The sequence below is a fragment of the Strongylocentrotus purpuratus genome, unplaced genomic scaffold, assembly GCF_000002235.5.
Source record: "Strongylocentrotus purpuratus isolate Spur 01 unplaced genomic scaffold, Spur_5.0 spur5_scaffold_13, whole genome shotgun sequence".
NCBI classification, from domain to species: Eukaryota; Metazoa; Echinodermata; class Echinoidea; order Camarodonta; family Strongylocentrotidae; genus Strongylocentrotus; species Strongylocentrotus purpuratus.
In genome coordinates, this window is record NW_022145598.1 from 14,797,161 (window position 1) to 14,822,975 (window position 25,815).

General features: G+C 37.2%; 1 protein-coding gene across 2 annotated transcripts in view; it reads left to right on the forward strand.

Moving 5' to 3' along the window:
* The window catches only part of LOC591618 (R-spondin-2), a 35,550-nt gene extending 11,044 nt beyond the window's left edge, over positions 1-24,506 (forward strand). For both annotated transcript variants that reach the window (XM_791173.5, XM_011679951.2), the window contains exons 2-5: positions 19,359-19,529; positions 20,841-20,990; positions 21,648-21,833; positions 22,506-24,506. In XM_791173.5, coding sequence (XP_796266.4) covers positions 19,359-19,529; positions 20,841-20,990; positions 21,648-21,833; positions 22,506-22,741 — 743 coding nt within the window. In that variant the 3' untranslated portion in view covers positions 22,742-24,506. The remainder of the gene's footprint in view (positions 1-19,358; positions 19,530-20,840; positions 20,991-21,647; positions 21,834-22,505) is intronic.
* Positions 24,507-25,815: the final 1,309 nt, after the last annotated feature.

The window sequence follows — 25,815 nt, forward strand, 5'->3', positions numbered from 1 at the left end:
GGAAGAGAAGGGAAAGAAAGTGTGTGTGAGAGAGAGAGGGAGAGAGAGAGAGAGAGAGAGAGAGAGAGAGAGAGAGAAGGGTGAGAGGTGCAATTTTAGCAGTTGTTTTATCATCATAATAATAATAATAATAGTGGGTTCTTGTATAGCGCTCATGTCTGTTAGACTTGACACACCTGGCGCTCCTGATCATACAGCAACATTCTTTCAAATTTGTATTTTGTATGGTGATAAAAAGAGCGGTTGAGAATCTTATCACACAATATATCAACATATCTAAATCATTTTATTATATATTTTGTTTGTATAATGAAATACAACTGTTTACTCAGTCTCAATATAACTTAATTCGGTTAACCAATATTTAAACGTATATCCCATGCATTGTAAAATATATTCTGATCGTTTTTACTCCATTCTCAACATCATGGAAAATCAGTAATATCATTTTAAAAGCCGATCACTTTCTTTAATCTGCCTTAGGATGACATCACAAAAAACCTTATCAACTTAGTAGTGGTGTATTTTATAACTCTTTGACACAATATGCTTTGTGATGACGTCACGTTTGTGTATAGTATTAGCATCTGGATGTTGACAAGTTTACTTGGGTGGGACAACCCTTTATAAGTAAATTTGAACTGACGTTTATACTGTAATATTGACGTAATAGGAAGTAATCTGGTATTGATACAGAGCCGAGTAAAAAAAGCTTAGCGTCCTCATAATTCAGATCAATGGCTCTGTATTTTCTGCCTTCTCATCTCAGTTGTACCTTTTAAAATAAAATAAAACGTGTGATGAAATTACTGTCCGGTCGTGTACCGAAACGAAAACTCATTATACAAATATGCTATTCATGTGAACTTAAAATACATGTATAAATAATCGTGACAGACAGACACAGTTACAAGTATATATTTAATATTCTTTATACAACATGTGCTACTCAGACGATCGTGTCAACCAAAATATTATCATTTGATCTCCTTTTTAGTTCATTTTCTTTCATTCAGATAAACATAAAGAGAGAATAATTAAAAACATCTACAAGCAATCATTTTATAAAGTAGGAAGGAATGGGATTGCAATCAAATGAACAAATGAACACACATTAAAGCAAAATAGTGGAGATGATTTCCAATTTAAATGGAAAAATATTTCGGTCTATACCTGGACTTTACACGTTTTTTAGGATTGCTCGCCATCAACGGCTTTCGACCAGCAATGCGGTTCTGCAGGTTGCATATTTATACGTCATTGGAAATTCAGTGCTACAGCAATATTCAACATGCATTTTCAATGTCGACTGCCCTGTCAAACTTTATTACAACATAGTCTGCTTATTTCAGACATTAATTCATTTGTGGATGTCGTCTAAATTTGTGCACTTTATCCATATACATAAGAGATGAAATTATATGATTTAAAAAGAACATTATTTTACCCACAATGAACATATTTATAATCATAAGTATAATGAGTTGGTTTATGAAAGATACTGGCTCTTATTATATTGAAATCTGGTCTTGGTATGTAGCCTAATCCAGGTGTGTACCTGTAATATGGGGGGCGAGTCCCCCGTGACTACCCAACGCATGAAGCTGGGACGAGAATGACATTGCATAAATAGAAATTCATTTCATTAAGGTTTTTAGCTTAAAGTTTCATCATATTTCATTTAGTAGTTCGATCAGCTAAATTCATAAATTGATACTTTTCATTTTGTTGAATTTAAAGATAGTTTTATGAGTTGTTAATGTTATGTAACTTGCAATCACGGCATGTTTATAAATTTTATTTTTTTTCCTGTTAGATTAAAGAATAGTTGTATAATGATTGTATATAATATCATGCTTGTCCTCCGTTTGAAATATAGGCAGTCACCAACAGTTAATAGCTTACTCTAAGAAATCTACTTTAATTTCAGAGAAAAATAGACGATCGGCAGTTGTTAATGTATATTACATGGGCATCTCAAAGTTGTTACATTTTTTGTTTAAACTATAAAATAAACATCATTTTAATCATGTTTTAAAGTAGGGTCGCTTGCAGTACTTCATGATCATTCATGTCTTCACTAGATGTGTTTCCAGAATACATGTATAACGACTTTATAATGAATTATAGGAAAAGCCAACTTTAAAAGCAGATTACTCTGAAATAAAAAAGGAAAAATTGAAAGAAGTAGGGGTTCGGAGCTGAAGATCAAAAATCGAACCATGGATGCGATCCAAGTACGAGATGCGTCACCGTGTATAGATTAATTGTATTTGAGAAAGAACACTTGCCAAAAGACCACACAAACCTTGAAGCTTGGGTCTGTAATAGCAGTCACAAGGGGGAAAACGGCAGGAGTTTGGTTTTTAAAGCTCACGTACAGCCTCTTTTAGCCCATCCCACCCCCTTAAAGAAAAGAAAATATCAGATTATCTATATACCCATTTATTTTAATTATTTAGTATTCAATTGATAACAAGAATATCGGCCTACGTACATTATCATTTTTTTCATTATTTTTTTTTTGGGGGGTGGTATGGCTTCGTGTTGTTGTTTTGTTTTTTGTGTATATATATATATATATATATATATATAGTCCGGCAGCCACTGAGCTACACCTCGTTTTGTTGAAATAAGTTTTTTTCTTGATGAATTTTGTTTCCTTAGGCATTGCAGATGACCAAACAGAAAACTGGAGCTTTGGAGGTGTTGAGCAATTTAAGATATGGCCAAAAACAAAATGGCCGCCAAAATAGCCTATTTTCAGGAAAATTTGAATTATTTCATAATACATTACAAAATATTGGCAGAATGGTGTGGTTATAATTCATGAAGACCATTGTCAACACATTCCTGATGATCATACATGAACATATGATGACCATAGATGACATAATTTGCATATTTTCCATTGTAATTATTGCTAATTTGCATATTCAAAATGGCGGATAAATGCCAGCTGTTAAGCTTAGAATCACAATTAACATAGTATTATACTCATTTCTTTCTATCTTATGTTTTCAATTCCTAGAATACCTAAGTGTACCAAATGCTTATGTCATACTCATTTGTCAATAATGACTAATGTAGATAATGGGACAAAACAATTAAAATGGCCACCAAAATGATAAATTTTAAGCAACATTTGCCATTAGTATTATACATAACGGAAATTGGCAGAGTAGTTCTAGTACTCTGGTACTTCATCAGAGATGAATTGATTTGGATATTTGACTTTGGCGGCCTTTGTATATTTGCTCATTTACATATTCAAAATGGCGGTAATGTTAGTTTATCACACAATTTCTATCAATAGTCTATAGTAATAAACATTTGTTTTCACAATAGAATTTGAATTCCTAAGATACCATTACGTGAAAAAAGATAATTTGATCACTCTTCTTTCATGAATGTGTTACCATTTTATAGCGTATGTCACTTTAAGTATCGATATCATAGTAATTTTACCTTCACAATTCATCTTGTACCCAATTCTTTTAAGGATACGACTTTTCTTCCTTTGCTGAACTGAGCTCACGCATCACTGTCATTTTGATTTACATTTTTTTGCTGCCAAAGTCTGATCATTTAGACATCGCACGGATGCATGCACGCACAGAACACTGTGCGCGCTAATTTGGCTTTGTTGCATCCACATCCTAATGATTTGCATGAGTTGTCATTTGCACAATTGCAACGTATAAATCTCAGTATGTTTGCAGGTGCAAGTTTCACATTTGTTGGAGTGGTTACCGGGATAAGTGACTTTGTTGCTTCATCTTTCATGTAACCAAATGCAGTGGGATCCAATGTCCATGGATTCAATTCCAAAGCACTCTTCCAAATCCATGTTTGAAGATGGGCACGCTTAAAATTATCTTTGAAAGCTTCAGTTGTTGGTGGCATTGCAGCAAGATTTGGAGTGTTGGTAGCTCCTGCTTCCCGACCTGTGTAGTCCACACATTCAGTCGGGCATTTGACAGTGTCGTAGCCTTGGGTTATCCATAGCATGATGTTATGAGCGCTGTTGCATCTTTCATCACGTCGGCCATATCTGCAAGACTTGTCTCCAATCGATTTAGTTTGAGGTTATTTTGATGTTCCAAAGGTCTTAGACGAATATTTCGTAATTCCAGCAAAGTTCCTTTGCCAACTCCAAAATGTGCACCAACAGTATCACAACCTGTCAATGGGTGACCTGCTAACATAGATGATGTCTCTGTGTCTGTCCACTGTGGCATGTATATCGATTACAGATCTGTCTCCGATGGGTACTCCATAATCAAGGGTGACTGAAGGCCTTGCTTTTGGTAGAAATGAGGCAGAAGAACATAGGCATCTATGTCGTCTGCAAGCACCTTGATGGATCGTCCTTCATCAAGCATGAGAGCCTGCTGCACAATAATCACATCAGCCTCCTCATGAGATGTGGCCACATCGTGCCGTTGGATTGGAACACCACCTAGACCTAGTTGAACAGGAGTGCCATCTTGGCTGGTGATCACAAGCTTGTGTTTTATGATGAAACCTGCATCGCCTTGCAGATGTTGACAAATGATGCTAATCAACTGTTTCTTGTTCTCTGTGACTGTCAGAGTCAGTTTCTGAAACGGAAGGGGTGAAGTTGGACTCGGTTGGAAAACTCTGCAACCATCATTGCCTCTCGATATCCTGGTTGCACACTTGGTGCTGTAATCATTGTACCTGTCAAAGACAAAGTACACATCACCGGATTTTAGTCTTTCTTCAATCTTGCCTTTGAATTCCGATACAAAGTCCATCACTGTTGGTTGACGTGTTGGTGATGATGCAGGCCAATTAGGAATCCAAAGGAGAGCACAGCCATCGATCACTCTACACGTTCCTTCAAGTGTCGCGTGTCTAGCTGATACTTCAACCTTTGTCTCTGGTTCTTCAAAGCGGCCTTGGACTTTGAGATACCCATATCTCCAGACTCCTCAAACAGAGCTGTAGGAACTGGCGACAGCTTGCATGACAATAACATCATGAAATTCAACATCTCTGGAACTTGCTTGTAGACCTATCGCGCGAGAGTATATCAACTTGGTATCGTATACCATGGAATCGCCTACGTCAATTGATTTCTTCATGACAGCCATGGTTTGAACTTTCTTCGAAATTGTGTCGTAGAAACCTCCAGGCAATTTCCGTTCAAACTCACCCATTTGATGATCACCAGTTTCAACTGCTCTATCAACATTCACTGATTCAGGAGCGATCTGTCCATTGACCACATTGACAATATTCGCTGGGTGCTTCTTTAGGTCCATTGGATCGATGCTCACATCCAGTTTTCTGCGCAACCAGTCTCTGTCACCTTGGTCTGCAGATATCCTTGCTGGAGCCTCTTCTTTGAGCACTAACTGTTTTAGAACTAGCCGTCTTGTCTCTCAGAGTTGAAACGTCTTCCACAAGTCTGATACATAATGTGCAAGCTAAGGGCCCAGGTCTTGAGAGTTTCTGGCTTTAGAGTGATGCCAATCACACCAGCTTTACCATGCCCATATCGCATGAATGTTGATCTTGATGAACATGTCGCTCCATATGCCATTTCATAAGCCTTGAGTGTGTCTCATCAAACCATTAGACCCTTTTATGGAATGCTGGAGTGCATCTCCTGGTAGGGCTTTCATGCGTCGAAAGTAGAATAACCCATATCGCGCGTAGTTTACATGTCCCGCCGCAAAGAAGTAGGACATCATGAGCTTCACTGCCTCCAGGTTTAGTGGCCAATCACCTTCTCGTTCAGCCCGTACATAGAGCATCATTATCAGTGCTAGTTTGATCAGGTTGTACATCTACTGCAACCCTGTACAGTTGTTGATCTGCAGTGAACACAGTGAAACATTGACCAGTTTTTTTCTGTTAAACTGCTGTGATTTGCTCATGGCTGTCATTGTTGTGTCTGGATGTGCTGGTGGCATATCAATCAATGATAGGTACACAGCTTTAGTTTTGGGATGTGTGGCTTCTCCTTGATTGCGAAACAAATGCGTATTATATCCATTGAATTTAGGACAGTTATCACGCTGCACAACATCTGTCAAGAACCTGAGGCCACACTCATTAGGTCTCTGTCGAGAAACCATATGAGCAAGAACACTAAGTGATGGAACTTAGTTCTTGACAGGTGGCATATCTGGTTTCCTTGGACCATTTTATCTCATGATGCCAAGCTTGTAGTCAATATATCTAGACATTTCAGCCTTCTTCAGTTGTGAAATGTCTTACTTATCACCATGGTGCATGCTTGTATCTGGCTGGTTCATAAGAACTGCAAGGGAATATGTTGACAATTTACCGTTCTGAGATGAAACATCTGCATTAAAGTTGTCAACTACGATCTGAACAAGACCATCTTCAGCACTTAATAATGACGTCAATTCAGTGTTTTTCCCTGCCTCTACAGCTGTAGACTTCTTGAATCGTAGCAGTTCATCATAGATGTGTGTATGTTCAACAGGGTATCTCTACAAATACGTTTGCTTTGAGATGATAGGCTACATCAATTAGCTTTAATTAAAATGCAGCGTATATGTGTATACATTGATTGCTTGTTATCAAAGTAGAAATGTACACTTTTTTATGAGTCACCCTGTATAAATGTATAAATTGCTCTGCCATTTAAAACCACGTTTAGAATTATCAAAATATATATCATATCTGGTTTTAAAAAAATCAGAAAAGGGTTCTTAATGCAGCAATAAAACATGACAAAGTATACATTTTCACATATTCTTAGAGCAGAAAACGCTATTTTGGCGGCCATTTTGTTTTTGCTTATAATAACAAATTGCTAAAGAGTAAAGGCGATAGAATGAATCGCTACATCAATTAGCTTCAATTAAAATACAGCTTATATACATCACAAAATATGTTGCCAGAGTGTGTATACATTGATTGCTTGTTATCGAAGTAGAAATCGCAAACGGCCACTTGTACACCTTTTTTTTTATGAATCACCCTGTATAAATAGTGTATAAATTGCTCTGCCATCTAATATAACATTTAGAATTATCAAAATATGTATCATATATATCATATCTGGTAAAAAAAAATAAGAAAAGGGTTCTAAATGCAGCAATAAAACATGAGAAAGTATACATTTTCACATATTTTTAGAGCAGAAAACGCCATTTTGGCGGCCATTTTGTTTTTGCGTATATCTCAAATTGCTCAAGGCTGACAGAGCTCCAGTTTTTTGCTTGTTCACAGTGGATACCTACACAATCAGAATCCATTAAAAAAAAAACTTATTTCACCAAAACAAGGTTAGGCCCCAAATCCGGGTTTGGCTGCCGGACTAATATATATTAATTGCTTTTTCTGTATTTTTTTTTTTTTTACTTCATTTCTTTATTCATTAAAAATATCCGGGCTATTGCATGGTGATCATTTTATCAATTTCCTTGTTCAATACAAATACATATAAATATGTGTCTATGTTCGGCAGGGGTAGGGCGCTAAGACATGAAAGTTTCGCTCGTGCAGAATACCGCTTTACACGAAACGTTCTTTACTTGTTGGGGCGTAAACACTGTGTAACCGCTTATTTACGTCCCAAGAACGGTTCGAGAAACTCTTGAGAAGGTTTTATGTCTGCTTTTTTCTTTTTTTTTAAACAACCCCATCGTCTACAAAATCTGTTGCAGACATCGTAAATGCCTGGAGAATGGCGTTTATGATGTTCCATTCTAAACATGATAAGAGTTCAACGGATATATCAATATCCCTGGCCCCTGCGGATGGTTGGGCGGGGCAGAGAAACCCCCCTGTATGGAAATGGGATGTTCCCTTGTGCTTTGACGCCTCGTGGACTGACAACCCATTTTCTGCCAAACTGCTTTAAAGGGACTTGGTATTAATGTTCAGATGAGAGAAAATGATGCTAAGGTAGGGACTTCAATGCTAATTGTTAAAGATAATCTGAAAATTTGAGTGAAAACGGACCATTAGTGACGATAACAATTGGGAAAAACTGAACCTTAATTCTCCCAACTATATTATTACAATTTAATTATATTTTAGATTAATGTAAATCGTCACAAAGCAATGAATAGGCTCTATATACCATCCCAGACATTAAGAATTGAAATAATTGTTAAATCCTGTCTTAGGTCTTATTTTCAAGGAAAAACGGTTGGGAAAATTCAAAAATGGTTGGGAGAATTTACTGTTAATCACTGTTAGAGGGTGTTGCACAGTGACGCCTTCAAAGAAAACCATACATATCTTTGGGGCTTGAGAGTTTTCTCAGGAATTTTTGCCTGTTAGAGGGTAAGTCCAGTAGAAGGAATATATTAAGTAACATTTCATACAAAATTACACATTTTGTTCATCAGCTTTCAACAATGTTACCGATTCACTTTAAAGACTCAGGTTTCCTTCAACCATGTTTAAAGGCATTGTTTAACAATGTTTCCAGCGTTATAAATCTGATATGCATGCATGGCCCTATACGTGTCATCAGTGTCTGCGATATGGGGTAATATTGCAGCCCTAAATATGCGTCGCTTCATCTGCCTGTTTATATCTTCTTATATCTGGGATGTATCGAGACCTAATAGGGCTTTCTAATCCAGATACGAGCCTACAGCATGTATGACCTTGTTTGGGATAAAATGTTAGGACTGATCAACGGGCTCGTGTAATTACCCACTAGTATTAAAATCGATTCAATGATAATTTAGGTAGCGTCGAATTACATTTTTTTTAGTAATGCAAACAGATCGTAGGCGCTATTATGCGATAAGCAATTACTCTTCGGAATGTAAAAAAGAGCCATTTGTTGGTGTAAGACTGCGTCAGCAACTAGCGCGGTCTCCGCCAGGGGTGAATTAGCGCAGATGATGACGCAATCGAAATTACGCCTTGTGTGCAACGGGAAAGTGGCCTTCTAGAGACGAATAACATGTAGCGAATAAGTTCAGTATTCAGAGTGGCACCTTTTAACATTGGCTGTTCCTTGAAGTATGGCACCTTGCCTATCAGTGGGAATAATTAAGAGTGGGCAAGTTATCCCATTACTAGGTTTTATGCATCTTCGGTCCTTCTCCTCCCCCCCCCCCCCTCTCTCTCTCTCTCTCTCTCTCTCGTTTATATTACCAACAGTCTTACAATTTCCTTATCATCGGGAATAAGAAGTGGCATGCTATCGCAATTGTGGGCTGAAAGTAGTTAACGTCGTTTTCTTCTGAAATAGGATACAGGAGTCCTTCATAATTTACACCAGTGCAAAATGTTAAACACCATATTTGTATTTCCTCCAAAATTATTTAGGGAGCAATAAAAACCCGACTTACAAATTTAAGATGGTACCTGCTGCGGAAGGTTACGTCAATTCAATATAGGGTATATTATATCCAGTTACATTGGACTCATACTTTGAGGTAACAAATTGAACTTATCCTAAACGGCACACTAGGGTAATGGGTATTGAGTAATGGGTGCAAGCCGACCCACCCTTCTTTCGTCACCATCGCCATGTGCTTCCAGTGGCGTAGCCAGGAGGAGGGCAACTAAATAGGGGACTTGTGCAGCCGCCCTTTGGCCAGCCCTTCTCATCGTGATTGAATGAGGTTTTGCACCAACATACAAGCCCCCATCCTCTTCCCCAAGTCAGCTTTTAATGAGGAAAATCTTGTATGACTGGGCTATATATTTTGACGCATCCTTAGTTTCATAGTAAAATGTATCAACGCCTGCCACGCGGAAGAACTGCGTTCGAATTCCCGCTATTAAAATAGGATGACTTTAATTAAGGTGCAAATATTCCAATTTGAACGACAAGCGCCTATAAACCCAAAGCAACATCAACCACGCGTACCCCCTCCCTTTCCTCTGTATTCAATATCAAGATCCACACTCATTTCAACACACTACGAAATTGACTATATAGATTTCAAACGCAAAATGAAAGCAACGTGCTTCAAAATTCCATCTTTGCTCCCCCCGGTCTTCGCACCTGATACTTAAGCTCACATATTTATTTATTTTATTTATTTATTTATTTATTTATTTCAAATCTTTTGACAGGGTAGCCTATTCACCAACAAGTAGTGGTCTTCCATGGGGCTCTGAATAAACATGAACATATTTACATCGTTTATAACGTTTATACAAAACAGTTCAAAAAAAAAATACTCATTTGCAAAATAAACATAATACCTAGTAAACAGTAATGTCAATAGGAAAATGTTGATTAAGTCGCAATTATGTGAATAGGTCATGTTAATATTACAGAACATGCACGTAAAATATTCGTTTGTAAGGACTAGAAAGAAGAGACGAACTCAGACAGGAGGCTGGTCCAGGAGTTGTTTTATGATCTATGTATATTCATTCGGGGAGGTTCTTACATTGATTTTCTACCTGTACCTCGCTTATATTTATATCTTTGGGGCTTGCAGGTTGACTATTTGATGTGGGGATGGGGGGTTGAGCCCCTCAAGCACTCCTCTTGGAACCGCTCCCGTTACTTGACTGAACTTGATCTCAGTGAGCGTCATCCCTCCAATGTACGTGTCATCATTGTCTCTACGGACGACCATAAGCCAAAGCCTAGATCAGGCTCCCGGATGCGCAGTGGTGATGGGATGTCATTGAGAACGCGCTTAAGAGCAAGGGTGTACTTCCGGTGCGTTGAGTGATGTATTCTGACGGCAACAATCGACGTTAACCCTTTCAACTCCGCCTATCATAATGCTAATCTGTGCAGGAGATATCATCGACTGAAGACAGAGTTTTAATATCTTCATGGAAAGTACAATGGCAGAAACTCAATGCGGGTTAACCATATGCAAAGCTCTGCGCAACTTTTTCTTTAAAGCCCATCAATACTAGTGAACATGGTGGATTACACTACCCTGCAAGGTCACTGCACAGGACTCTCATCTCTCAATTAACATAAGAAAAAGAGGATCGTGGGGGACCAATGGTCATCGATAATGCATTGTTTGTTATATAAAGGGAGCAAGTAGCTATAAGTAGTGCATTGTGGCTTTAAAAGTAAGAATGCTGCGGTTAAAAGCAGGCGGTCAAAGTTAAGAGTTTAAAGATTTTAAACTATAATTTTCACACTACAATATTCTAGGGGGATAATCGTTTTAGAAATATTCGAAAGATGAATCTCATCTGATATATTTGAGAGGTGTGCCCATTTTGTTTCACAAAGCGGGATGTTCCCAGACTGAGCAGTGAGCACAATTAAGAACAAAATCATCTTAATGTTTGGAGCCATAAGGACATTAACTCATATACTTTCAGACAGAGCTAACTCCGTTCTGGCTCTGAACAGACATCAATTCCTTTTGCTGCGCCGACATTTTCTACAAACATACTTTTTTTTTTTCTTTTTTCGTACACGCGCTAGTATAGAGAATGATAAATACGTTACGTACATGCACTATGAATATGACTGACAAAGAAAGCGGACAAAATATACAGTTCCTCAAGTAGACAAAGAAACATCCCTTCACTGCTATTATGTAAAAATGTGTAGAACAGGTGTCACATGCATAGTCACCTTTTTACATAATGGCAGTGAAGGGATGTTTCTTTATTTACCTGAGGAACATAATATTTTGTCCGCTTTCTTTGTCCGTCATATTCATAGTGATGTCTGCGTTGTAATTTCACTGCAGAGCGAATGACTCATACCTCGTCCGCGTCAGGGTCAACAAGATGCACTACGATGACTACGGCAATATGTCGTCACCTGTATAACATTAGAACCCATAATCATCCGTGATATGAACGCAAACTCGTAGGGTATGAATCGCCGCTCGATAATCCAATCAATTTCAGGTTTCTCGTCATTTGTCAGTAATATCGAGGTACCTGTTATTGTCTACAGCTGGTCTCCAAAGGCATAATCGTCACCGGTGCTGCAATGGTCTGTCGATAAAATTGCAGGATCATGCTCGAGACCTCAATTATACGCTTAAAGCCCAACTGTACTACGTAAAGCTACTTGCGCCCTCTATATAGCAAACAATGCATAATCGGTGACCATCGGTCCCCCATGATCCCCTTTTTTATGTTAATTGAGAGCTGATTTGATGAGATAACCACCTGTCAGTGATTATGCATGGAGGTAATCCCTCCCTGACAAGCTTGTGCGGTGGGACTTTAAGGTTGAGTTCTTGCCATGCACATTCATTGACAGAGAAAGAGTTGAGAGGCGATTTGGAAAGGCTTATAATTTGGCCGTCATTTTATTTGGTGTGTATGGTGATGTTTTGGAATCATCAAATCTGATAGGAAATCTTGCTGGAAATCGTATAAACTGACTGCACACAGATTTAATGAAACTGTAGGTATTTAGAGCTACGCTCACATATGTCTTCCTGTGCCAAGAAGGTTTTATCCTAACTTATCAGCTATTTTTCGTCTAGTAAATATGACATCGATTACTTTTTTAGAATTCCTTTATATTCGACATATTATCATAACAAATTTATTTGGCAAAATTTTGCATCAGGTATTAATTTGCGTAATCGCATTATGTGCAATGCCTTTTCTCTGCCAGTGACTTCTTCAGCTAAATTGAGTCACTCTATGATAATTTTGATGGCTCCTATTACAAGCACATTACACAGCTGAATTAATATTAGGTTACAACACAATACTTATTTATCCGATTTGTTCACATCGCAATCGTATGACAAGTATTTGATATTTATATTTAAAGATGAGTTGTGGTAATGATGCTATATTTTGTAGGAAATTGACCCATACCACATACTTTTTCTTGATTTATATTTTGTCTAACTCGTAGAATATTTGCTGTCTGGACCATGAATTCTAAATATATGCAAATATACACAAATGTGTTGAAGGTCACACATCAAAGAATATGATAAAAACACAAATATCATTTTTCGGGTCTATATGCTTGTCTTTTCGTCAAATTCTCTTCTAGTTTAATTGTTGTAAAACATTATATTTTAAATGCATTAAATATTTAGAATCCATTTGTGCTGGGTTACCGTTTGTTTGGGAACCATTATAAGAAAGATTCAGTGAATTTTAGTCGAAACTTGAGGCTACCTTTAAGTAAATAAGAAGCGACAGACTAAGAGCGGATGCTAGTTTGAACAGGTGATATGATAAGCATTGATCTTGCACATGGCGTGCCCGTCCCCTCGTATTCCCGAATTTAACGCAAACGATGGCGTAACAGGTGCACGCCCACTAGCCCCCTCCTCCCTCCCTCCCCGTACCCGTCAAGACAGGACGAACAGCTGGTGGTTGGCAGCCAAGTGCAACGGTTAGTACAAGCACAGACCTATCGAACTTCCGCAACATACTTGGTCACGTGGTTTGATTTGACCAATCACGTTCGTGTGTTTGCCATATTTCTGCAGGCTACCTGAAAATACACAGAAAATGTGGAATTGGGATTGATGTGCCTTTTCTTGAGCACATATTTTTGATTTCTGACATTAATACCATGAATCCTATTATGTAAACACTTGCCAGATTGACATCTTATCCCCCGCCCCCATCAAAAATGCTTTGCTACCAAGATTATTCCTTTAAAATAGATATGACTTATATTACATTCAAAGTGAGCTTAATATATACATGTATATATACACTATCTGTAGACAGTGTATCAGTATTGGTAAAAAGGTTTTCGATCATATCACTTGCAAACTTTCCCATCTGTTTGCTCAAAATGCTTTAATTTTCCAACTGGATTCGTGTGCTAGGTTGCTCAGTGTCTCATTATTATCACTATGATTTCAAGATTGAAATAGTAATTTGCAATATAATCTCCATGATTTCTAAATATCGTAACTTTGCTAAACGATAGAGCGTTCAGAATCCTATCATGACTATTTAGACACTATTATGCAGACGGCAATTACATGATGATAAGCTGATATTGTCCTCAACAATGCTAAACATTTTTTTTTTAATATAAATGCGAGTATTTACAAGATATGCGAGGTTATTATTACATTAAAGGGACTTGTTAACATTCGTCAGATGAGAGAAAATGGTGCTAAGATATCGTGATTACAATTAAAGATAATCTGAAGGTTTGAGTCAAAATTGGTCGGGAGAATATACTGTTAGAGGGTGTTGAATAGTGACGCCTTCAAAGAAAATCATAAATATCTTTGTGGTTTGAGATTGTTTTGATTTTTGGCATGTTAGGAGGTTAGTACAGGAAAAGGAATATAATAAGGAACATTACATTCACAAATTTACGCACTGTTTTCATCAACTTTCAACGATGTCACCGTTAATATTAATGGATTAAAGAGTTTTTCGTTCAAACTTAATACAATAATAAAGTGTCTCAGTTAGATAAATAACTATTGAATAACTATATCGAGCTCAAATTTATTTTCTTAGTTTATGAGCCTAAAAACTTTCAAAATAACAATCCTCGTTCTGCTTCTGAAGTTACTGAAATCGTGTTTTCCTTTTCGGTTCCCGAAAAGTACATGTGCATGTAATTTCCTTCAATTCGCCTCTGCATTATGCATGCTAAACACAGAGTAAGCGAGTGGAAACCTTTCAAAAGAAGCAACTTTTGACGACGGCCTTTGATTTGAATAAAAACAGGATCGAATCCTTTACGAGATACCCAGTAAAGAGGATCAAAGAAAATAGGGGTTCGTTAGCTTCAGGAAAATATCATCATGAACACGGGAGACTACAAAGGAATTACGCAAGCAAACAGTATTAGGTTCTTCAATATAGCCATTCTGAATGAAACCCGCAAAAGAAGAAAAGCAGAGACGAAGACAAGTAAACACGTATAAGTACACTTTCTTCAAGACTTGTCTGACTGATTTTCCAATTAGTGTCAAAGGAAATAACCAGGGATGAATGTCTGGGGTGTATACAGGAGTAAAGAAAAATAATAGAGACAGCGTATGAAAAAGTTTTCTTTGATAAGTTAAAGCTCTTTTGCAAATAAAACCCTAGGAATGCACAATTAGGAGCTGATTTGGATTCGGGTAGAGATGAGATGTTAAATGAACGAGAGGAACTTTTCAATGAGCGAAGCGAAAAACGTCAAGATTGACTCATCTTGTATCATGTAATATCGATGACATAGTATGTGCCCGATTATGGGTGGATTGTATTGGGGGAGGGGCGTGGCATTAGGTCGTGGAGGAGGTTTTACCGATCATTTCCAATGATCCAGTGCATAAGAAGCGTATTAACAATGTCACCGATGAGGGGAGGGGGTACAGTTATGATCATGTTATCCTTTTTCTTTTTCTTCATCCGTTTCCCCCTCTTCCATTCCATGTTTCTTTCTTTTTTTACCCTTTGATAAGTTAAAATGGGATTATGGAGTACACACATTATTGTCTGATTTACATAGAACATAGAAACGGCTAACGACCCTTTGGAATCCGGTAAACCCTCCCCCAGACATGGACCCTCGAACAATAATTACTCCTAGCTCAAGTACCACCACCACCTACCCTCCCCACGCCCCTTCCCTCCCCCTCCCCTCCTCCCAAAAGAATTTGGGATATTTATCGTAATGAGGGAAAGTGATGTTTCATAGCTTGTGAAAATCCTATTTGTAATGATTGAATCATTTAAGGGAAAATAAACGCTGCTGTTATCTTTTTGTTAACTCCTTAAACATCTCGATGTTGGGACCTTTAATTGCGCCAGTGGACCTATTACAAGTCTTTAGCATTTTGTGTAGAGTTGTGATTTTCTTTTTATAAAATTTTGTTATGATCTGGGGGACGGTATATGTCAATCAGGAGCCGAGGTGAAAGCCCATCTTTACCCCCTTCAAGGTTCGATCCATGATAGATGTGACTGTCTTGAGATGAGGCAATGGTTTGATAAGTTTGGCCTTGTGGTATAGCGAGGGACTAACAAGGAAGGATATAAGTGGGACCAATCGACAAGAGAATAAAAGTGGAACGAAATTGAAGAGGGACAATGATTGTTATGATAATTGTCATAATGTATGGTATTTGTAAAGAGAGAATGCGTCATCAAACTCGGGAAAACATTGTTTGTGTGTGATGCAATATCCGTGCCTGTATAGTGTACGTGAATGGTCCTGCGTTGATGCAATATAAATGGGTAATTTGCTACTTTCACGAACCGCCGCCCTCTCATTGCAAAATTTAGCTCAATTCAATTTGAATTAACATTATGTTTCCACTTTTTTCATATTTTACAGACCATATTTACTGATCAATATTTATAGGGTAGTGATAAATACTGGGTAAATGGCATTTATGTAAATTTCTTTCGACTATCAGAATCAAATCTTTCTGTGCTTAGGTACGCTGACGGTCTGACCTTAACAAATGTTCCGTTATTTCTAGCAGACAGATACACGACGCTCAAAAGACGGTATTAAACACGAATTATTGAGGACGTTAAAACGTTTGTAGAAAATTATTAAGCTAGGTTTACTTCTAAAGGACGCTATTAGTTCCATGGGTAATTTTTTTTAAAGAATGAAAAGAAAGATACCATTGTTCTATTATGGTTTAGTGTAGAACCCCCTCCCCAACTAATTTTGTCATTTCAAGATATTCAATATATTCCAAGGAATAAAAACTGGACACACAGAAACGGGAAATATACTTAGGAAAGCATGCATTCAGATAGCACTGGCTATATCCCTAAGGATTTGCTGTACTTCTTTGTCACTACAATAATGACTACAGAACATTCACCGAATGATGTGTCTTCCAAAGCAGACTCTTTCGAACCGCGATAAAGTGGACAAAGAAAAAGCTTTAAAACTATTGTGCAACCCTGTAATTTTCTCATTAAGTGCATAATGAGACAAGGAGAGTAGCTATTATCGCGGAAAGAAAGGCTAAGCCGTATCACCGTAGATGATACTGTGACATTTTAAATACCGCAGCTTGGCCTAATCCATTTCTCGCATAGAATCATGCCTTTCAAGATGCGCACAATAAACTATTATACCTTTAAGAAAATATACAGATCGGGGGGATAATGATCAATTTTCTCAACAAAGGTGCATTTATCAGACTGAGCATTTTCAAATCAAAGATTCTCGAACACTTTGGTCTGTGGTTGAGTTATGGGAATACTACGTCTTGTCCCTGTTTTGTTCAACTTTCTTAATTTGACGTTTGGAATCTCTAAGGGATCATAAAGCGTTTAAGGTGTCTTTATAGAAAAATGTATTTACCATCTTTTGTGGGAGTTTAATCTGAAAACTCATTAATGGTGAATGGGCGAAAGGAAATGAAAGAAAGCCCACAATAGCAAGAATGCAAGAGAAAGTATTTTCTGTCTCTCGGCAAACTCGAAGATGCTCATAAAGTGAAGAAGAAAAACGAGGTATTAAGAGGTTGAAGACCTGCCGAAAAAGAAGCGAAATCAAAAAAAAAAAGAGGAATTGAAGGACAGTTATTGTATTTTATAAGATAATTAAGCGGATCCTAATCAAATGATTGGTTGAGAGCGTACACGTGACCAGGTATTTATTTAGCCTAACACGTAATTTAACTAATGACCGGTCATTAGTAAAATCATATGAAATATCATTTTATAAAACAAATACAACATCATCTTATGAAACAAATAATACACATCGTTTTGTTCGGGCATTGGTAAAATTACCCACACAGGGTACCTTCGGAACAGTCTAACACGCCCGATGCGATGACTAATGCCCTCCCTGCTGTGTATTATTTGTTTAATATTTATCAAACACCATTCATACGCATACATATCAATATTACATTCCTACACGTTTGTATGCATCATATAAATCATACTTTATACCATAGTAACATCTTTTATACCGGGGACATGACAAATGTATACCAGATAAATCTTACCTGTATAATTTATGTCCCCCCCCCCCCCCCCAAAATATTGTTATTAATGCTAGTAAGTCCTGTCGTATAGAATACATTCCAGTCGATATAACGTTAATTTGTGTAATTTTCAAGGGTTTCCTGATTGATGTTCTTTTCTTCCCGTATAGATTGTGTATGTTACTTAAAAATGCAATTGGATTGCAATTGTGTATCTTTGGTCTTATTTTTTTTTCCTAACCTTTTTTTTTATCAGAATGAAGAAGAACCATTTGGAGTGCCTTGTAATTTTGTTCCACTATATCCTCATTTGTGTTAATATGTTCTGTGGTCCTATCATCCATTTCCCCCCTAATATAGTCTCATCTTTCATATTCCTTAGTATGTTCCCCTTGTCCTCATTGTGAATATGAGACACAATCGAAAAGGATAGACCACCCACAAAAAGACAAAACCGAATTAAAGAGACCGTTTTCTCCACCAATCTTCAGGATATGAATTTTGCTTAAAATACTACAAAATAATTTGTTTTTTCAACGAGATATCCCCGTATACATGGTACATGTATATAGTATTTTTATAGTCCATATAATGGACAACACTAGAAAGTGTTTTGAAGAGCTTGTTTATCAGATATATCGCACCAAGTGCATGATCAGTATTACCCGCCTTTAATGACTGTCTGGATTTGAATATTTATTTGCTAGATGCTTGCTTTACTCAATGCATTGTAACGCTTTTTTCCTGCTATTGTGTAGTAGATCTTTTGGTCGTAGGACTGTAATAAAAACGCAATTGTCGGAGTATTTTCCCACCAATGTGCAACATTCCATTACATTGATGAATTATTTTAACGGTCATCGCTCGCTCTTGAGATGCATTTTACTTCGGTGAGCGGACCGATTCATGCCTGCTCTACCGAAAATGCCCCCCCCCCCTTCTCTCTCCCCCCCCCCCCCCCCCCTCTCTCTCTCTCTCTCTCTCTCTCTCTCTCTCTCTCTCTATCTATCTATCTATCTCTACATATGTGACTGTATGTATATCTATCTACCTGTTTCTCACTGTATACCTACCATGTCTCTTCTCTTCTCTCCCTTTATCTATATCTGCCTTTCTGGTTCTTCTATTCCTTCTCCATCTCATTTTCCTTCACTTTTTTTTTCTCAAACTGTCTGTCTCTTTTTACCCTAGCACCAATACTATTTCAACCCATCTTATCCTTTTTTTTTTAAATGTCCTTATCTCTATTCGTCAAGGCTCTCCAGATTCACATTTCTATTCTCTCACCTTTGAATTTCTGTTGTCACCAATTATATCACTTCTGTCATTCTACAAAAGATTGTTGTCAGTGATGGAAGTTCTTTTTCCGCATTTTCAGGACCAGAAGTATTACTGTTATTAAATGTTTTCCAACACGAAGTCATACATGAATATTGAAATAGCCAGTATAGTTTGTGTGAGAAACGATGTAAATTTCAATAAGAAATTTCATTAATCAAAACATTTCCTATGTTTCTTTCTTTTCGACAGGGTGTCCGCTCGGTTGCAGCACATGTTCTGTCTATAATGGCTGTATAACATGCAAGCCGAGGTACCTGTTCCTTCTTCACCGCAGTGGAATGAAGCAGGTGGGGATATGCACCCACGCCTGTCCTGTCGGCTTCTATCCCAACAGTGCCGGCGACTACCATCGCTGCTCAAGTAAGTTCCGAGGCATCCGTTCATTCCACAGTTAATAACTTCTTCTATCTTTTTTTCTTCTTTCTGCAACTTCTGATCTATAATCTATTACCAATTAAAAACAAAAACTTGAAAAGAAATGTTGAAAGAGGAGAGGGGGTGTTCTCCCAGTGGTGAATGTCACAACTGTAGGTAAAATATTTAAAGGGCTTTAAACAAAACAAAATATTGGGACACTTTTGCGTGTCATGAAATGCACATTCGGGTTTGAAAAGAAGGGGAGGGTGGTGCCCGCCCCTTGATCTGTCAATGCTAAAGAATATCCGATTACAAATTATGCTAAAAGTCATGAGTCTTTTATTATCTGTTTTAATAATAGAATGAAATCATTTCATAAAATTGAAATAAATTATATTTCAATTTCATTTTATTTAATCAGAGTGGACTTCTCGATTATAATTATAACAGATATGAAATAAAAGACGATTCGTATTAAACATTTGATGCGATACGCAGAGCAAATCAGTTACACCCCGAAAAAACAGTATCATTACAATACAAATCTAGTGATGGCGCTATTGCTCTAGTCATCACTTTTACAATCAAGTGCTGATGAACGTAGCTGCCAGGGTAGCCGCGTTTCACGAAACGCTGCCGTGCAAGTTCGCCGCCAACCAAATGAAATGCGTATATTAACTTTACCACGAGAATCAATGGGATGTCGATGAACTTGTACTTCTAGCGGTTTTGTGAAACGGTGTCCAGTATTCGTACGATGCTAGTTGGTCTTGAAAACTATCAAATTTCGGAAATAGAAGCTTGATCTTATACTAAAAATAAATAAGATATAGGCTACGTTGTTCTTGACTGCCTTTTTATGTGTCTGTTCCCGTCAATTTATCAATGTTATTTTATGTTATTGTTTCCCTCTTGCTTTATTTCTTTCTTCCATTCTTTCTTACGTCTCTTCTCTTTTTAATTTTATTGTGGGAACTGTATTTTTAATCCGTTCATTTTTTTCGTCATGATCTTTCTGATACTAAAAGATATTAATATATATGTGTGTATTGCTTATCAGATATGTTGGACTCATATTTTGGCCATCTCTTCGATTATAATGCTGGAACCAACAATAACGTTTATCGTATTTCGGCCCCAAGAGCTTTTGTTTTAAATCTCCATAAGTTATATATTGATTTATTTCACGGCAAACAGTGCCTTGTTTTCGTCAGTGCACCCTGGATTCTAACCGGCTCCTCCCATTTTACTTTATTTTTCAAACGTCTTTTTAATCCATACCCTTTTCCCCCTTTCTGTTTTCTTTGTTCTTAGGATGTAGAATAGAGAACTGTGACACGTGTTACAGTCGGACCTTTTGCTCTCGATGCCAGCCGCCGTATGTGGGGCTCTACGGGAAGTGCGTCCTCCAGTGTCCAGATAGCATGTATGTTAATGAGATGACGTCACAATGCGAAGTCAAAGGTGAGATAAAATGAATTTTTAATTGGATGTGACTAAGTTCCCTTCGGTGTGTCTGTGAGTGTGGGTGTGCATGGTATGTGTGTGTGCGGGGGCAGATGGTAGCTACAAGTTTACTTTAATATTCTTGATCATACATGTATATATGAAAATGTTTTATAAACAGTTTATTTTATTATTGCAATTTATGTTTAATCCAAAGTATCAATGTACAATGTATCCAGTTTTGTTAAGAATGATCTTTACAGTATGTATTTGATTTGAGAGAAAATAATACAAATAGCTTTCACAAAAAAGCAAGTGTCGACAGGCCTATTATACAACGATCATCGGTTTAAATTGGACATTTAAACTTATTTGTGGAAAGATCTTTAATGAAACTGCCTCTATACAATGACACATTTATTGTGTGTGCTCATTTACATCATTAAATCGAGAGAGAGAAAATCCGCAGGATTAAAATCACCAAAGAAATCCACAAAGAAAGTTGTGAAAATAATTCGTACAATCTGTATTATTATTCCTGAAATCTTTCTAAATTGCAATGTTTGTATAGAGACCTGCGTCATATTTTATGTGACGCAATATCATTCCTATAAAAGATGATATCTATAAATCTATATCTATTTCATACATGTTTGTTTGTTTTCTTTTTCGAAGTCGACTGCGCCGTTTCACCGTGGTCGCCATGGAGTCCGTGCATAAAGAAAGGCCAGACCTGTGGTTTCAAATGGGGAGAGCATCGTCGTTATCGTGAGGTCGTCGCCCGGCCCACACCGGAGGCCGAGCCGTGCCCCGAGCTCTTTCAGGGAGAGAAGTGTCGCATGCACCCACGATATTGCCCAGGTAAATGTCAACTTGGAGGAATGATCGCGTTTCGTTAGTAATAATAATAATATAACAATAATAATAATAATAATAATAATAACGTTTTATTTACCCAGGGTAGCCACTTCAGTTATGAAACTGCTCTTCCAGCGGGCCCTGCATAACATAACATAACATAATATGTTATCACTACCCTCCAATCTAATATGCTGAGCGCCTAGCTAGAAGGCAGAAGGTCCCATTGTTATATTAGTCTTTGGTATGACTCGACCGGGATTCGAACCCACGACCTCCCGTTCATGAGGCGGGCGCTCTAACCCCTGAGCCACCATGCCCGGTGATAATGATGGTGGTGATGATAGTGAAGATAATGAAGGAGATGATGATGATGATGATGGTGATGATGATGATCATTATTATTGTTAGAAGTAGTAGAAAAAAAAGTAGTAGCAGAAGAAGTAGAAGTAGTAGTACGATCATCATGAATATTATCTTTGTCGTTTTTTGTCTTTATTATTATCTTTTTTTGTCAACATTATAAGTATCATGATTGTAATTATCGTAATTATTATTAGTATCATTATTATTATTATTAATATCATTATTATTATTACTATTATTATTCTCTCTCTCTCTCTCTCTCTCTCCCTCCCTCTCTCCCTCTGTCACTCTTTCCTCCTTTGTTCACAGGTCAATTACCAAGGAAACCCAAAGACAAGGGAAAGCGCAAAAAGGAAAAGGGAACCACCGACAACCAAGAGGGCACAACGAGAAAAAATGATGGCAATAAACAGAAAGATAGAACTAATAGGAGGAGTAAAAAGAAGGATAGGCAAAAGCCTTCTCCAAGAGATGAGAGGAGACAGAGGCAGAGGAAAGAGGAGCACCTTATAGATTTTCCCTTATCCACGAGGAGGACGATATGAGAGAATTAACATGATCAAAATGGAAGCCGTGGACGACGGAGATTTTGAGGGGAATTCCCTGTCATGAACGATAGGGATCATGACTTGTGATCGAATACACGGTACGTCATTGGACAACGGAGATGAGGAATTCTGCAATTATCTATAAACAACAACGTTCTCTTCTGAATGGAGTGAATATCAACTTACTTTCTGGTTTGATACATCGCTCAACAGGTCACCGGAGCTAATATAATTATGAAACTATCCATAAACAACAACAAAAGACTCTTCCGAACTATGTCTTCATTTTCGCTCCTAATTATTGCTGCTGTGAATATCGACATCACTATTAATTACCATAAGAAAGTGGTGCAGTGGTTCCCTCACTTGATTTTCCATCAAGAGGTTGTTGGTGCAAATCCCCGCACGGCACTGATGGCCGTGAACATGTTTGACAATAAATTAATTCGAATTTGCCACTCTTCACCCAGGTGTCAATGGATACCGGATATGCAGGTACCCCCGTCTATGATGGGGTATATAGCGTTTGAGAGCCAAGAGCGTCACGGCGTGATAGATATGAGCGCTATACAAGAAGCCACCATTAGTATTAGTATTGTTATTTACTAACAAAAAGTGGCCCCTTTATGCATAAATACGCCAACATTATGATGTATTCGCTTTGATTAACTATTCGCTAAAACATATCCATGTACTAAGTTTTGCGATCTTTGTTTGGATAGCATTTTTTGAATTTCTTCATTGATAATTTATAACGTTTGCTGAATCTGATGGTGGGGTAGTGAATGTAACAAACCGATGATTCTTAACGAAATAATCTCAATGTTGCGAAATAAACAAGTTTGAAATATGAGTGAATGAAATCAGTCTCTAAGATTGTTATAATTCAAGTATGTTTCCTTTGGACACGATGAGTTTCAAAACTTGATGGGTCATCAACTTGAAAGTTTTATAACATTTTGTTACGTTGTCTGTTTATCTAAACGCCTTTATAAATTTTTTTGTTTCTTGTTTCGTTTTTGCTCGTTTTACTTCAGTTTCAATTTTATGGTAACATTTTTCTTCAAATTTTGTCTTCTTTAATTGACAAAGCAATGATATTGTATGTATAGATAATCATTGGTTTGATTGAATACATGCTTTGATTTGTTACGGTAAGGTGCTTTTGTTAACTACGCCTTAAATCTTTCAATATTCTTTCAGCATTCAAAATCTATTACAATATGTTTTCTATTAGAACATTTTAATATATTTTTAATAATATGGACAAAAGTAACAATGTTATGCAAAGAAACGACTTTAATGATCCACATTTATTTACCAATAAGTATATGACATGTGCTGCATGTAATATACCGAATTGATTTCTAAACATATTTCTTTGAAATGAAGTTGAACTATCGGCTGCTCCGAACTATTTTTTTTTCTCATGTTTTTTTCCCCTCCAAGTCAGATTGTATTTCGTGGTACACATGCGAACAGGAAGTAAACAAAACTAACGATTTGTGTTTTTTAAGGTGATTGAATATTTACAGTCAGGAAGAAAAAGCTAGTACGGTACGTACAACAATATGAGTTGGATCCGATCAAGAGGGATTACCAAAAGAATTGCATATATATTTTATTATAAATTATACCTGAGTTTTGTTTGCAAAATCGGTAGTGGAACTAATTATAACTTATTCACATTTTTTGTCTGTAAATGTGGTCAATTTTGTTTAGAAGTTTCATCTTTATGCCAATAGCGTAAAGTGCAAAAGTAGAAAAAAAAATCATGACTTGCATGAGACTACGTGGATATAGGCAACGAGATTCGTATTACCATGGGTCCATGGTATTACAACCCCACAGTTGTTCTCATGTCGTGTTTGGGAAATGTCATGTAAACTGGTCAATATAATAAGGGAATTTATGATATCGTGCGCATCAAATAAGTAAAAATGAAATACGAAAATCATACAAAATATTGCATCGTGCTTTTAATTGTTTATTTCCCCAAATTTGGACTACGAGCAATCGAGTATTCTGTCAAGTTTGAATTCTCATCTATGCCAGCTGTCAAATTGGTGTCGATTTATTGTTTTTTTACATTTTTTATTACTGGCATGGGCCGAAATGTTATTTATTTACACTTATGGGGTCTACACTAATACTTGAATAAGCTATTCGATACGTCGTCTGTTTAGAAGCAGAAAGTTGTTAACTCTGTGTAACACGATATGGGTAAAATCCTTTCTTCATCCAAACAGACCCCATGTGATTATAAGATTATTTTCATAGAAATCTGTATTGATATATTTAGTTTTTGTTTAATATCATCCATTGTTTTTATAGTCATATGTGTTGTATTCTTGTTACGATTCCTTCCATGAATTAAGTGCACTGCAAGTTCATGTCTTTCATTTTTGTAATGAATTCCAAAATGTTTTATTAAATGCCAAGTGCTATTTGTACATAAAGTCGTTATCTCTTGTTTTCCGCGTCTTCATTGGTACTTTTATAAAGAACAAGATTATTAGCCTCCAGTCAAAGTATGGGCTTTCCTTCTCAGTTTTTCACAGAAACGTAGAGTTAGAGGAAATCTTGGCGCACATTAAGGGGTTCCCCCGCCTGTGACAAAACTATATAAACAACACCCTGGTCAGGGATATTAATTAATTACATAAACTCCTACCCCCTAATCATGGTTATTCCCCGAGTCACATCGACGCGAACGATACGAGTTCAACATTAATTCTCTGATCGCATACATTTGTTGGTAATATGACACAAAACAATACATTACCACGTTTATGGATTACCAATCGGTTGGTGGTTAGGCCAGTGGTATGACTGGGGTATTGACGTCCACCCACACACGATTTATTATTTGATGTGTATAAGATATACGCACACACATACACACACCACCACACAACACACACAAAAGCACACACGCGCGCCCAATAATTATAAGAGCCTTCTTTTATCTCATTCACACCACCAAACCGATTCCAATCCAACCACATCTCGACCATTGGAGGTAATACCTCAGTCCCACCAACGAGACCGACAGCAGACGGACATCAGTC